General features: G+C 43.8%; 2 protein-coding genes across 2 annotated transcripts in view; one reads left to right on the forward strand and one right to left on the reverse strand.

Annotated features, from left to right (window-relative positions):
• Nucleotides 1–6,962, reverse strand: part of CISH (cytokine inducible SH2 containing protein) — an 87,988-nt gene extending 81,026 nt beyond the window's left edge. Inside the window, exon 1 of the mRNA XM_056525160.1 lies at nt 6,906–6,962. Within this exon, the coding sequence (XP_056381135.1) occupies nt 6,906–6,955 (50 nt within the window). The 5' untranslated portion in view covers nt 6,956–6,962. The remainder of the gene's footprint in view (nt 1–6,905) is intronic.
• MAPKAPK3 (MAPK activated protein kinase 3) overlaps nt 1–15,828 on the forward strand; it is a 56,453-nt gene that overhangs the window by 8,831 nt on the left and 31,794 nt on the right. The window lies entirely within an intron of this gene.

Here is a 15,828-nt window from a genome sequence, read left to right on the forward strand (position 1 = left end):
GACATGTTCCAGTGTACTATATAATATGTCACATTATGCTATTATAAACAACCCTTTGATACATACCTATGGTCCGGCATCTATCTTATAAACAGCAAAGCATGTATCCTTCTATCTATCTATTCCTTCTATCTATCTATTACGTGATGGTCATATCAGTTATATTTGGAGAGCAATGATGTCATCTGAGTCACGAGTGTGAAAAGACACTGAGTACACATCTACCCAGACACTGACAGCATTCAGACATATTCATACACATACACCTGCATGTACATATAATATAGAACATAGCAATATATATATGTTTATAAAAAAATACAAAATACATGTATACACACACCTAAAAAGAAATAAAAGAACATATTCACACATTCACATTCAACGTGTATATACACAATTACATGTTTACACACAGACCTGTACACATATACAAACTTTTACACATTCATCTGTACACATTGGGGGAGATTCATCAAAACCAGTGTAGAGGAAGAGTGGTGCAGTTGTCCATAGCAACCAATCAGATTTCTTCTTTCATTTTTAACAAGGCCTTTGAAAAAGGAAAGAAGCGATCTGATTGGTTGCTATGGACAACTATGCCACTTTTCCTCTGCACAGGCTATGGTAAATCTCCCCCTGTAGACATACACATGCTTGTTTACATACACATACTATAAATATGTGATACCTCCCGATTCATACATCACGGGACGAATATTGGCCAAATGGGCTGCTTACTACCCCCTGTGAAAGACCCAGTAATGAGCCAAGGAAGGAGCAGTCAGTCATTTGTTGGCTTATCTCTGGGAATATACAGCCCTTTAAATCATTGTCGGTCAGCTACACATCACTCTGTGTCATATGGGATGGGAGGCCGACAATAATGGAAGTTAAGGGCCACTAGAATGATCTTTTATGCAGCCCTGGCGACATATTCATTGAGCCTTGTTAAAAGGCTTATTAAATTAGCGCCATTCTAGTAGATAAAGTATAAACCTGCTTTTCATGTTTTTAATGTTTTTTTTAAATGATGTTACAAAAACATATGCTTAAGATTTAAGTACCGTATTTATCGGCGTATAACACGCACTTTTTAGGCAAAAATTTTTTGCCTAAAGTCTGTGTGCGTGTTATACGCCGATACACCCCCAAGAAAGGCAGGGGGAGAGAGGCCGTCGCTGCCCGCTTCTCTCCCCCTGCCTTCCCTGGGGTCTAGAGCACTGCTGTCGGCCCTTCTGGCCCCCTGGTTATCGGAGCAAGGGGGAGAGAAGGGGCAGCGGCACCCATTGCCGGCGCCGCTGCCCCGTTGCCTCCCCCCATCCCCGGTGGCATAATTACCTGAGTCGGGTCCGCGCTACTCCAGGCCTCCGGCGTGCGTCCCCGGCGTCGTTGCTATGCGCTGAACGGCGTGGCGCATGACGTCAGTGCGCCGCGCCGTGCATAGCAACGACGCTGGGGACGCACGACGGAGGCCTGCAGCAGCGCGGACCCGACTCAGGTAATTATGTCACCGGGGATGGGGGGAGGCAACGGGGCAGAGGCGCCGGCAATGGGTGCCACTGCCCCTTCTCTACCCCTGGCTGTCGGCGCCGCTTCTCTCCCCCTGGCTATCGGCGCCGGCACCGATAGTCAGGGGGACAGAACGGGCAGCGGCGCCGATAACCAGGGGGTGAGAAGGGCCGACAGCAGCGCTCTAGACCCCAGGAAAGGCAGGGGGAGAGAAGCTGGCAGCGACGGCCTCTCTCCCCCTGCCTTTCCTGGGGGTGTATCGGGTTATACACGCGCACACACACCCTCATTTTACCATGGATATTTGGGTAAAAAACTTTTTTTACCCAAATATCCTTGGTAAAATGAGGGTGTGTGTTATAGGCCGGTGCGTGGTATACCCCGATAAATACGGTAGTTAATCTTGTTTCCCTTAGTCTGACAGCAGCACAATGGTGGTGGTGGTGGTGGTGGGGGGGGGGGGGGATGTGTAACTCCGAATCTATAGTAGTCTTTGGAAAGTGAGATTTTTAGAAGATAAATCCTGAAGTTTGTAATGCTTGGAAAAACTTCAATGGGGCGGAACCTCATTCAGCCCAAGAGTCAACGATCATTCAGGTAGAGCGGGCACTTGTAAATACAGTTGGATCCATGTCAGCCGCTAGTCAAGCAGAAGGGATACAAAACTATCTGAATATTGTGGGTTTGGAGACTTTCCTACCGCGGTTTGTGCCCTGGTATATCACAAAGAGATTATTCTCCTTCCTAAAATATCTACCCTTTGAAGATTATTTTTTTTAGAACTCTGAAGAGATCCATTTTCCAGTTCCCATCTTCACCAGTAGAGACATCAGGTATGTACTGTGGAATAACTATCCTCTGGCTACCATTAATGAAAGTAGAGACTTTCAGAGTAAAAGATGGCAAAAATTTAATCAGGTAGAACGTTGTTTGAGGTTCTCAGCTGAGAGGCCTGTAGTTCTTTCCTCATCAGGTAGAACATAGTGTGAGGTTCTCTAGTGAGAGGCCTGTAGATCTTCCCTCATCAGGTAGAACGTAGTGTGAGGTTCTCTAGTGAGAGGCCTGTAGATCTTCCCTCATCAGGTAGAACATAGTGTGAGGTTCTCTAGTGAGAGGCCTGTAATTCTTTCCTCATCAGGTAGAACATAGTGTGAGGTTCTCTAGTGAGAGGCCTGTAGATCTTCCCTCATCAGGTAGAATTTAGTGTGAGGTTCTCTAGTGAGAGGCCTGTAGATCTTCCCTCATCAGGTAGAACGTAGTGTGAGGTTCTCTAGTGAGAGGCCTGTAGATCTTCCCTCATCAGGTAGAACGTAGTGTGAGGTTCTCTAGTGAGAGGCCTGTAGATCTTCCCTCATCAGGTAGAACATAGTGTGAGGTTCTCTAGTGAGAGGCCTGTAGTTCTTTCCTCATCAGGTAGAACATAGTGTGAGGTTCTCTAGTGAGAGGCCTGTAGTTCTTTCCTCATCAGGTAGAACGTAGTGTGAGGTTCTCTAGTGAGAGGGCTGTAGATCTTTCCTCATCAGGTAGAACATAGTGTGAGGTTCTCTAGTGAGAGGCCTGTAGATCTTTCCTCATCAGGTAGAATTTAGTGTGAGGTTCTCTAGTGAGAGGCCTGTAGATCTTCCCTCATCAGGTAGAACGTAGTGTGAGGTTCTCTAGTGAGAGGCCTGTAGATCTTCCCTCATCAGGTAGAACGTAGTGTGAGGTTCTCTAGTGAGAGGCCTGTAGATCTACCCTCATCAGGTAGAACGTAGTGTGAGGTTCTCAGCCGAGAGGCCTGTAGATCTACCCTCATCAGGTAGAACGTAGTGTGAGGTTCTCAGCTGAGAGGCCTGTAGATCTACCCTCATCAGGTAGAACGTAGTGTGAGGTTCTCAGCCGGGAGGCCTGTAGATTTTCCCTCATCAGGTAGAACGTAGTGTGAGGTTCTCAGCCGGGAGGCCTGTAGATTTTCCCTCATCAGGTAGAACGTAGTGTGAGGTTCTCAGCCGGGAGGCCTGTAGATTTTCCCTCATCAGGTAGAACGTAGTGTGAGGTTCTCAGCCGAGAGGCCTGTAGATCTACCCTCATCAGGTAGAACGTAGTGTGAGGTTCTCAGCCGAGAGGCCTGTAGTTATTTCATTCTCTTGGCAGAAGTGACAGCTAGTAAGAAGACAACCTTAAAGGGGTACTCTGGTGGAAAACTTTTTTTTTTTTTTTAAATCAACTGGTGCCAGAAAGTTAAACAGATGTGTTAATTACTTCTATTAAAAAAAAATCTTAATCCTTCCAGTACTTATTAGCTGCTGAATACTACCGAGGAAATTATTTTCTTTTTGGAACACAGAGTTCTCTGCTGACATCACGACCACAGTGCTCTTTGCTGACATCACAAGAACAGTGCTCTCTGCTGACATCTCTGTCCATTTTAAGAACTGTCCAGAGTAGAAGAAAATCCCCATAGCAAACATATGCTGCTCTGGACAGTTCCTAAAATGGACAGAGATGTCAGCAGAGAGCACTGTGCTTGTGATGTCAGCCGAGAGCTCTGTGTTCTAAAAAGAAAATAATTTTCTCTGTAGTATTCAGCAGCTAAGAAGTACTGGAAGGATTAAGATTTTTTAACAGAAGTAATTTACAAACTCTCTGTGGTACCCCCCTCGTACCATCCGTCGTCTCCCCAAGAATTGTACTATGGCTGTGAGCAACGTGCAATAAAATCTGCTGAATTGGAAACCCGGTGAGTGCCGACTTTTCTTTGTCTTCTCATGCACTAATTTACAAATATGTTTAACTTTCTGGCACCAGTTGATAAAAAAAAATAAAAAAAATAAATAAAGTTTCCACAGGAGTACCCCTTTAAGAGAGAGCTTGTTCAGGCTTCTGGTAGAAGCTTGTTTCCTCCAGAGGCTCAAACAGAGAAGTACATAGCTGCTTTACAGCACAATATATGAGGAACAGAAGGTGAAGATGAATCAATCTCATTATCAGTACATCATGAGGGAAAAATCCTTTTAACTCTCTCTCTCTCTCTCTCTCTCTCTCTCTCTCTCTATATATATATATATATATATATATATATGTCTTATTGGTGGCCTCACTCCTAGAGTGGGAAAGCATATTCCATATTCGGTCGGAAAAAAAACCCCTGTCAGATTGAAAGACATTGTGGCAGAGCTGTGTGCCCTAAGACACCGGGTTCTGTTGTAAAGGAAGCGTCCAATACATCCCTCGGCTCATCAACATGAGCTGGGAGAGCCATGACCACTTGGGCCAAAATGGCATCCCGCAATAATTAGTAACATAGTTCATAAGGCCCCTTTTTGAACTCTTTTACAGAGTTCACCATGACCACCTCCTCAGGCAGCAAATTCCACAGTCTCACTGCTCTTACAGTAAAGAACCCCCGTCTGTGCGGTGTAGAAACCTTCTTTCCTCTAAACGTAGAGGATGCCCCCTTGTTGACTGAGGCTAGATCCTTCCAAATCTTTATTAATACCCTCGGTATTATTGAAGTTAGTGAAGAAATATATGCTAGTTGGAATGTCCAATCTGGACATTGCGTCTACTGCAAAAGGGTAATCCACTGAATAAAGGGAGCAGAAGTTCTTGTTTGTTGTTTAAGTGAGTGGCCATAAGATCTATTTCCGTTACTCCCAGCTGAGTATGTTCTGGCTGAAGATCTCTGGATTCAAGGACCATTCTCTTGGAATTGTCATATTCCTACTCAAACGATCTGCTAGGACATTCTGCACTCCCTGATATGGGCAGGAGATAACCTCCTTATCCTGTATACTACCCAAACAAAGATCTTCTTCACCTCCAGGAGGAGGACTTGAGATCTGATGCCTCCTAGTTTATGTAAAACACTGAGGCCATATTGTCTGATCTTACCTGTACTGCTCTCTAGGAGAAGAGGGGAGAATGAGTTCAGAATGTAAAAGATTGCTTTGAGTTCCTTGAGGTTGAAGGCAAACAAAGTTCTTCTGAATTCCAGACTCCAGAGACTGTTCTGTCTTGTAGGTCAGCTCCCCATCCCGAACCGGAAGCCCTCCATTGTGAGAATCATCCATGGTGGTTCTTCTAAAGACATATCATCCTGTAAGTCTGCCACCAACTTACTGATCTTCTTGTGTTTGTGGACAGTATATGAAGGGTATCTATATCAGACAATCTTCTGTTCCATCTGTGAAGGATCTCCGACTGAAGCCGGCAAGAATTCCACAACACAGAAGGCAAAAGAGAAAAGGCCTAGAAACCTCATCAGAGTTCTGAGAGACACTGCGCCAAGGGTTCAAAGAAACCAAAACCACTTCAATGCCTTTTCTCTTCTGGCTGGTGAGAGATGAAGAGTCATAGACAGAGAGTCTATTCTGAATCCTAGAAATTGCTTGATGTATTCGGGGTCAAATCTGATTTGTCCAGATTGATAATCCAGCCGAGTTCTGTAAGGAGATCCTGTTAATTTTGACAACTGTAGAGAGCCAGCAATGATCAGCCAGTGGTCAGGTATGGGATAACTATTATCCCCAGTGACCTGAGAATCGCCACCATAGCGCAAATGGGACTGATGTTATGCCGAAGGGAAGTACTCTGAATTGAAGGTGATGCAGAATTCCCTGAATTCTTACTGCAGTCTGAAGAACCTTCTGTGCACTGATAGGATGGGAATATGAAAGTGTCTTTCCAATCCAGAGATACCATAAAGTCTCGTTTACAGCAGAGGTCTGACAGATCTTATTGTTTCCACTTTGAAACTATTGTTTGCCAAGTGCCAATTTAGGTATCTCAGATCAATAATCAGCCTGTACTTCACCATTGGTTTTGGCACCAGACCGCAGAGATGGTACTTTGAAGGGTTGTCCCTTAGCTAGGTGAGGGTCTGTGATTTGATGAGAGCGGGCACATTCAGCTTACGATGGCATTGACCACAGCCAACTACTGTTGTTCTAGTGCCATCTCGATCCATAGGATAACAAAGGCTGGACTATTCTTCAGACAATAGTCCTCTTGGACAACTTAGCGATTGCCGTGTCCACCACTATGTGGTCCAAACTCGCTAAATCCAAATCCATTAATTACACCCAGTTACACGATTGCACCCCAATTGGGGAACTATAATGCCCCGGTAACTTTTTTAGGGATTCGGAAGTAGAGGAGGACATGAGAGAAACTCCTGTCGAAGACAGATTACAGGTTATTAATCTGTCTCAGAAAGTACTGACGCAGGATGAGATCAAAATACTCTCAAAAGGCCTCTCCTTTACACCTACCCCTAAATTTGATTTATTCACCTGGGTGAAAGATGTCAACTTGTTTGGCCACAAGTTGGCATTACATAAATATCATACCACTCAAGCTCGGACAGAATTGGGCACACGCCAGAGAGACTAACAGGTACTGGATACACTTACCTCCCTCTTGGAGGAGAATGAGAGCGGTCCACCCACGCCAAGGGCTCCATTTTCTAACTTGAAAAAGAAAAGTAAGAACACTCCACCATTAAGTCTGTATAATAATATAGACACTGTTGTACAGTTAGTTACACAAGATCTAGAGAAGATTAAGTCCAATAAGAATATCACACCAACCAATTTGAGTACATCTGAATGGATGGCCTTACAATCTCTCCAGAAAGATGATAAAATAGAAATTAAACCGCCGGACAAGGGAGGCAACGTGGTCGTTCTGGATAAGGACGACTACGTTGCCATGGTTATGAGACTTCTGGATGATCGGTCCACGTACGAGGTACTAGCCTCAAACCCCACAAGTATCTACTTGTCGGAACTGAGGGATTTACTCATGAGAGCAAAAAATCATCATCACCGAGGATGAATTTGTGGTTCTATTCAACCCAGCCCCCGTCCTGGCAACATTCTATGCACTGCCAAAGGTGCATAAGAAGGTCTCCCCCATTCCAGGGAGACCGATTGTTTCTGGAAACGATAATTTGACGCAAGAATGCTGCCGCTACGTAGATCAGATCTTATCTCCATTCGTCCACAGCCTACCCTCGTATCTGCGAGATACGAAGGATACGGTATGCAAACTTAATGATGTTGCTGTGCAGGGTGGTAGATGTCTGGCTAGTCTGGACGTGGAAGCCCTGTACAGCAGCATCAGACATGTCATGAACATCATGAGGAGGTACTGGCCAATACTCAGAGCAGATGAGGATTTACAAACTGTACTTCATACCTTTCCGAGTATTACCTATCGAAGGGGGTCAAATTTGAGGGATCTAGTAGTCCGAAGCCACTTTAACAAACAAGAAAAGGATACGTGGTTAAAAAATCCAACTGCAGGGACTTGTCCATGTGGGCAATGTTCATTTTGTACATATGTCACCCGACGGAGAGAGTTCATAAACCCAACAGATAGCAAAACATACAAACTATATGATTTCGTAAATTGCAAAAGTAGGGGTATAGTATACATCTGTGCATGTACATGCCCAAAACTATACGTGGACAAAACCCGTCAAGAGTTCCGACATCCGATCTCCAAACATCTAAGCGGGATTAGAACAGGGGCTGATACCCCCATAGCCCGGCATGTCAGAGACACACATGGAAATGACCCTAGCAGCTTACGATTCTGGGGATTGAGACAGATTAAACTAGGCCTGAGAGGAGGCAATCTAGAGGATATTCTCCTGAAAGAAGAATCCAAATGGATCTTCCGATTGAAGACCCTAAATCCTCATGGCCTCAATGAGGGTTTTAAATATACAGCTTTCATTTAATGAGGTAGTCCCAGATAGAAGGGACACACTAGGTATGAATGCCTTGGCCTGTATGGCCTCTAAGGCATCAATAATAGTTAGGTCCATTAAGTTGAATTTGGTACTACCAGCCAGTAAATTACAGATTTTAATAATTTTATAAGTTATTGTAGCATATATCATTGTAGAGGAACAGACTGTTAGGGTACATGGGCCTTCAATTGAGCAATATTTAAAACGGATCATAATATTAAATTCCATACAAATGCCCTAGATAATATTCACCTAAGGGCCTGATGTTGACTAAGTCCATCTCTTTCAAGATCCACCCGAAACGTTCATCTGTAATGAAGCAGAGATAAATAAATATGTAGTTACAAAAATATGTAGTAACAATATATATCTGGATATTGGTTACTGATATAGTTTTGATTCTTTAACTTCATCTGTAATGAAGCCGAGATGAATATGTAGTTACAAAAATATGGAGTAACAAAATATATATCTGGATACTGGTTACTGATATAGTTTTGGTCAAATATACTTCTTTTTAACTTTCTATTCTATTTATATGGTACACAATCTAAGATTCCAAGATTCTATGCGTAGGACTATTTCACTATATACTATATAGGATTCTCATGCACATCACCAACTGTATGGTGTCCTCCCATCCTATGATGGGAACCAATATTTAAGCATGTAAGTATACCCTAGATAAAGAATAAATAATTAAAAATCCCATTGTAATCTATTACAACTACAGGGTGGGCCATTTATATGGATACACCTTAATAAAAAGAGAATGGTTGGTGATATTAAATTCCTGTTTGTGGCACATTAGTATATGTGAGGGGGGAAACTTTTCAAGATGGGTGGTGACCATGGCGGCCATTTTGAAGTTGGCCATTTTGAATCCAACTTTTGTTTTTTCAATAGGAAGAGGGTCATGTGACACATCAAACATTGGGAATTTCACAAGAAAAACAACGATGTGCTTGGTTTTAACGTAACTTTATTCTTTCATGAGTTATTTACAAGTTTCTGACCACTTATAAAATGTGTTCAATGTGCTGCCCATTGTGTTGGATTGTCAATGTAACCCTCTTCTCCCACTCTTCACACACTGATAGCAACACCGCAGGATAAATGCTAGCACAGGCTTCCAGTATCCGTATACACTGCTATATACTACTATATACGCCGCAGGAGAAATGCTAGAACAGGCTTCCAGTATCCATATACACTGCTATATACTACTATATACACCGCAGGAGAAATGCTAGCACAGGCTTCCAGTATCCCTATACACTGCTATATACTACTATATACACCGCAGGAGAAATGCTAGCACAGGCTTCCAGTATCTGTAGTTTCAGGTGCTTGTTGGTATTCACAATGGTCACTATACATATGGTAATAGAGCAGTAAAACTGTTGCTCAATAATGAACAGACAGAAAGGCTTGAAGAATCATGACAGCATGATATTTATTGGAAGACTGGAAAGGCAAACTTGGTTGTCTCAAAGTACATAGGGGAGATTTATCAAAACTTTTGCAGAAGAAATGTTGACCAGTTACCCTTAGCAACCAATCAGTTTGCTTCTTTCATTTTTTACAAAGGCCTCTGCAAAATGAAAGAAGCGATCTGATTGGTTGCTATGGATAACTGGTCGACTTTTCCTCTGCACAGGTTTTGATAAATCTCCCCCTATATGTCTGTGAGGATCCTTGGTGTGTGTTGTTTTATATGTTGGCTTGGTCAACTAGATACAAAATACTGTTTCTCTAAGGAAATACCTTGAAATTGTATGCATCATTTTTTTTTTAATAATGTAAAATACTTTTAAAATGGGTTTGTATTTGTAATAAATGACATAAAGGTAAAAAGAATATAGAGACAACATAAGTAAAAAAGCATCAAATAGCTCCATAACCAAATGTTGTTAAGGAAACACATAACACGCAAATGCATATCTGAATGTCAAAAACCTCCTAAAATCTTCATTACATTGCTAACAGAAGCAGTGTCAGTAAAAATAACAAGGTGCCTACAAAGCAGGAAAGCCATCTACCATTGCAGGATGGGTTCAGAGTAATGAAACCACATTTTTAGATTCTGTCCATCTCATCCAAGAATGTGTAAATTACTTCATGTTGTCTTGGTGTCGTGCAAACTTTGCTTTTTATCGAAAATTATTGTTAACTTGTCTTATTATGTCTACGTAAGCAGTGTTGAGCTGTGGCTTCTAGTGTGGCTATTACAAGGTGACAGAGAAACATCCTTTGAGACATAATAAAAGAGTTAATACCCAAACATGGCTGAAAATATGTGGAATGTCAGCTCGATAAACTTGGCCAGCGACAATGATAAGATAGATAAACCTTACTGTCTAAATATCCATCCACAGGTATCAGGGGATCCAGGGTCTGCCAAAAAAACATTCCAAACACCATAACACCAGCCTGAAATGTCGACACCTGACAGGAAGTTTTTTTTTTAGATGTTGTTTGCATCAAATTCTGACCCTCCATCCCAGAGGCATGGTGCAACAGGGTCTGGAGTTTTCTGACCAGGAGATCTTTTTCAACTCATCACTGATCCAATCATTACCCTCTTATGCCCACCTACGTTATTAATTTATTTTTCTTAGGCAGCAATGACCCTAGAACTGGTCACCTGCTATTATAGCCAATTCATGCTAAGGAACGATGCGTTGTGGCTTTAGACATGTTAGTTGGAGCACAAGCTTTGTATTTGGCTACAGTTTGCTTGACTATCCACCATTAGTTTATCGTAACGATTCCTAACAACCTCCTCTGCCCCTTTTGTAACCTGATTGTTTTTGTCCACCTGATTCCCTTCCGCTGGGTGTTCTCTCGATCATACAGAGGAGAGAACTGCTGCTAAAATCAACACTTCCACTCCTAAACTCACAGGAAGCAGATAGGTAGCTTTATTGTTTGGTGGCTAAGGCCACGCGAGGCCCACAGCCTGTGGTGCACAACAGGCTAGTGGGATATCCCGTCTGAGTGATTGAAGAACCCACGAACTCTAACATTGCATGCCAATCATATCATCCTATAAATAAAGGGGATATTTCTAGTCTCATACGCTGATACTATTGGTCATTGAATGTACATACAATAGCCCTGCCACCAGTTAATGCTACCATGCACCATTTTTGATGTCAAGGAATTTATAAATAACAAAACGAGACTGTAATGTCTGTTTATTTGTTTTTGCATTTTTCCGTTTTAGGCCCTGTTCAGACCTTGTTTTTCATTCATTATCCGTTTTCTGTGCTTTCCTTTCCAGGCGTGGAAGAGTTAAGCCTTTCACACATGTGCTAGGCGGGTGTGGCTATATAACTCCATCTCAGTCTAGTCTAGTTGCTGGTTATTTAGTGCAATACACTTTGCTTGTGCAATAATGCTGCTATTATGTCTGTGCATTATAATTTTATGTTTGCTTGAGCATTTACCTTGTATTTATCTTGTGAAATGATCTGAGTTTTTAGCCATCGTTAATTAGTCTTTTTTGTAAATTATAGTCTGTGTTACATTAGTCGGTTTTTAGAATTAGTATGTCGGTTCTGCTATGTTGCTGTTCACACTGAGTTTTCTTGTATCTGCTTTCTGAGTTTTTGTACAAGACATCCAATTCTTGGGAATTGAGATTTAGTACAAGATATCTCTTTGCTCCATTGTGGACTCTGGGAGATTGAGTTCTATTATCAAGACATTCTCGTGTTTTCTGGAGGTTTTCTGGGGGATTGAGTTTTTATTCCTGTTTGTTCCTGGTGTCTTTGCTGACTCATCTGTTTCCCAGTCTTGTGTACCTAAGTTTGTTAGTTATCTGTGAACAGTGTTCTATATTTATATCCTGTTTGGTTGATCTGATCTTTGTACTTTGTACTTGTATCTGTTTGTGAACTGTGTCCTATGTTCCTGATCAGTTTGCCTGTTTATATTCTGCCCTGTTAGTATTTGTATCCTGTCTGGTATATCTGGTTGTCTAGTAGTTTTCCGTTTCGGTTTCTGGCCTGTGACCGACTATGTATATTATTTGTTATTTCGCCATTTCACTTTAGCGCAGGTAGGGACTGGCTCCAAGTTGTCAATCCATCGCTTAGGATGAATGGGCAAGTAGGCAGGGAGAGTGTTTTTAGGGTCAGTTTAGGGCTTACTCTTCCTTGTCCCCGCAGTCAGTCTTGACAGAGACAACTACAGGCTGTAGTTTTAATCCTTTTGCACTCACTTCATACATTTTAATTGAATGTAATAAGTAAATATTTTAATATAGACACATGATAAGAAGGAATTGGTGAAGCCCCTTGGGGTTCTGTGTTGTAGTCCTCAGTGGTTTTGCTCTGGCCACAGCTAGCAATTCTTGGCACCTAGGAAAGGATGTAGGTGGTTGAAAATCATGCTGTTTACATCCCACGGGAAGCACCAAGCATATATACCTAGACTCTGATATTTCAGTTGTAAGCTCGTGCTAAGAATAGTTACAATTGAATACAGCCAGGGAACTGTTTTGGGGTTCCTGCTTCGCCCATGATCACTGAACTGGCTGTTATTTTAACAACCTGGCATGGGGAAATGGGGCTCATCAGCAAAGTTTCAGCCCTGGTCTATATTCGTAACATACATGTATGACAATACCAGGCTGCATGTTGCTCATGCTACTGTGAGAAGCCTACGTGGCCTAAACATGCTGCCATGTTTAATGTCAAGACTGGGTTTATGTTGCACAGCTTATCAAGACACCTGAACACTGTACCCCATGGGCCTACAAAAACTTTTAAGGTCACTCCTATTGACCATGTACCCAAACATAAATCCAATCGTTTTGAACTCTTGAAGAGACTTGAGATTTTTTGGATCTTTAAATGTGGCACGTTGCAACCGCAGGGATTGAATGAAATTTCTGAGACCATACTGATATGATAACAAATATTTAACTCTTATTCACCATCTTTCCCTCCCCCCCCCCCCCCTATTAAATTTTTTTTTATAATTTTTTTTATTTTTTTATTTTTTTTTTATGAACATGGAGTCATTCATTTTTATTGGTAAATACTCTTAGGTTTTAACGTCTATAGGTTTATATTAATATATAATACCATATTTGCATACTCTTTTTATATATCTAGTTTTATGGAATTCTCCCCATCAGGTTCGTGGGCTAATGATCTCTGTCCCGTATATGTGTGCATCAATCCTTTTATTGCCCTTTCCCCCGCCCCCCTACTTTTTACTTTGTACCGATCTATCCCACTATATAGGTCTTTAACCTATTTTTAGCCTTTGAGATGGTTCTACCATCAAATAACATATATATATATATATATATATATATATATATATATATATATATATTATATTATATATATATATATATATATATATATATATATACACACCCCTCTAATACTGAAATGTTATTTATAATATATATGGAGTGAGTGTTACGCCGAGCGCTCCGGGTCCCCGCTCCTCCCCGGAGCGCTCGCTTCTCTCTCGCTATCGCAGCGCTCCGGGCAGCTCCACTGACCCGGTGCGCTGTGATACCGTCTCCAGCCGGGATGCGATTCGCGATGCGGGTAGCGCCCGCTCGCGATGCGCATCCCGGCCCCCGTACCTGACTCGCTCTCCGTCTGTCCTGTCCCGGCGCGCGCGGCCCCGCTCCCTAGGGCGCGCGCGCGCCGGGTCTCTGCGATTTAAAGGGCCACTGCGCCGCTGATTGGCGCAGTGGTTCCAATTAGTGTGTTCACCTGTGCACTCCCTATTTATACCTCACTTCCCCTTCACTCCCTCGCCGGATCTTGTTGCCATTGTGCCAGTGAAAGCGTTTCCTTGTGTGTTCCTAGCCTGTGTTCCAGACCTCCTGCCGTTGCCCCCGACTACGATCCTTGCTGCCTGCCCCGACCTTCTGCTACGTCCGACCTTGCTTCTGTCTACTCCCTTGTACCGCGCCTATCTTCAGCAGTCAGAGAGGTTGAGCCGTTGCTAGTGGATACGACCTGGTCACTACCGCCGCAGCAAGACCATCCCGCTTCGCGGCGGGCTCTGGTGAAAACCAGTAGTGACTTAGAACCGATCCACTAGCACGGTCCACGCCAATCCCTCTCTGGCACAGAGGATCCACTACCTGCCAGCCGGCATCGTGACAGTAGATCCGGCCATGGATCCCGCTGAAGTTCCTCTGCCAGTTGTCGCCGACCTCACCACGGTGGTCGCCCAGCAGTCACAACAGATAGCGCAACAAGGCCAACAGCTGTCTCAACTGACCGTGATGCTACAGCAGCTACTACCACAGCTTCAGCAATCATCTCCTCCGCCAGCTCCTGCACCTCCTCCGCAGCGAGTGGCCGCTTCTGGTCTACGACTATCCTTGCCGGATAAATTTGATGGGGACTCTAAATTCTGCCGTGGCTTTCTTTCCCAATGTTCCCTGCACTTGGAGATGATGTCGGACCAGCTTCCTACTGAAAGGTCTAAGGTGGCTTTCGTAGTCAGCCTTCTGTCTGGAAAAGCTCTGTCATGGGCCACACCGCTCTGGGACCGCAATGACCCCGTCACTGCCTCTATACACTCCTTCTTCTCGGAAATTCGAAGTGTCTTTGAGGGACCTGCCCGAGCCTCTTCTGCTGAGACTGCCCTGTTGAACCTGGTCCAGGGTAATTCTTCCGTTGGCGAGTACGCCGTACAATTCCGTACTCTTGCTTCAGAATTATCCTGGAATAATGAGGCCCTCTGCGCGACCTTTAAAAAAGGCCTATCCAGCAACATTAAAGATGTTCTGGCCGCACGAGAAATCCCTGCTAACCTACATGAACTCATCCATCTTGCCACTCGCATTGACATGCGTTTTTCCGAAAGGCGTCAGGAGCTCCGCCAGGATATGGACTTTGTTCGCACAAGGCGTTTTTTCTCCCCGGCTCCTCTCTCCTCTGGTCCCCTGCAATCCGTTCCTGTGCCTCCCGCCGTGGAGGCTATGCAGGTCGACCGGTCTCGCCTGACACCTCAAGAGAGGACACGACGCCGCATGGAGAATCTCTGCCTGTACTGTGCCAGTACCGAACACTTCCTGAAGGATTGCCCTATCCGTCCTCCCCGCCTGGAAAGACGTACGCTGACTCCGCACAAAGGTGAGACAGTCCTTGATGTCTACTCTGCTTCTCCACGTCTTACTGTGCCTGTGCGGATATCTGCCTCTGCCTTCTCCTTCTCTACTATGGCCTTCTTGGATTCCGGATCTGCAGGAAATTTTGTTTTGGCCTCTCTCGTCAACAGGTTCAACATCCCAGTGACCAGTCTCGCCAGACCCCTCTACATCAATTGTGTAAACAATGAAAGATTGGACTGTACCATACGTTTCCGCACGGAGCCCCTTCTAATGTGCATCGGACCTCATCACGAGAAGATTGAATTTTTGGTCCTCCCCAATTGCACTTCCGAAATCCTCCTTGGACTACCCTGGCTTCAACTCCATTCCCCAACCCTGGATTGGTCCTCTGGGGAGATCAAGAGTTGGGGGCCCTCTTGTTTCAAGGACTGCCTAAAACCGGTTCCCAGTACCCCTTGCCGTGACTCTGTGGTTC

Source organism: Hyla sarda, chromosome 6 (genome assembly GCF_029499605.1).
Source record: "Hyla sarda isolate aHylSar1 chromosome 6, aHylSar1.hap1, whole genome shotgun sequence".
Classification (NCBI taxonomy): Eukaryota; Metazoa; Chordata; class Amphibia; order Anura; family Hylidae; genus Hyla; species Hyla sarda.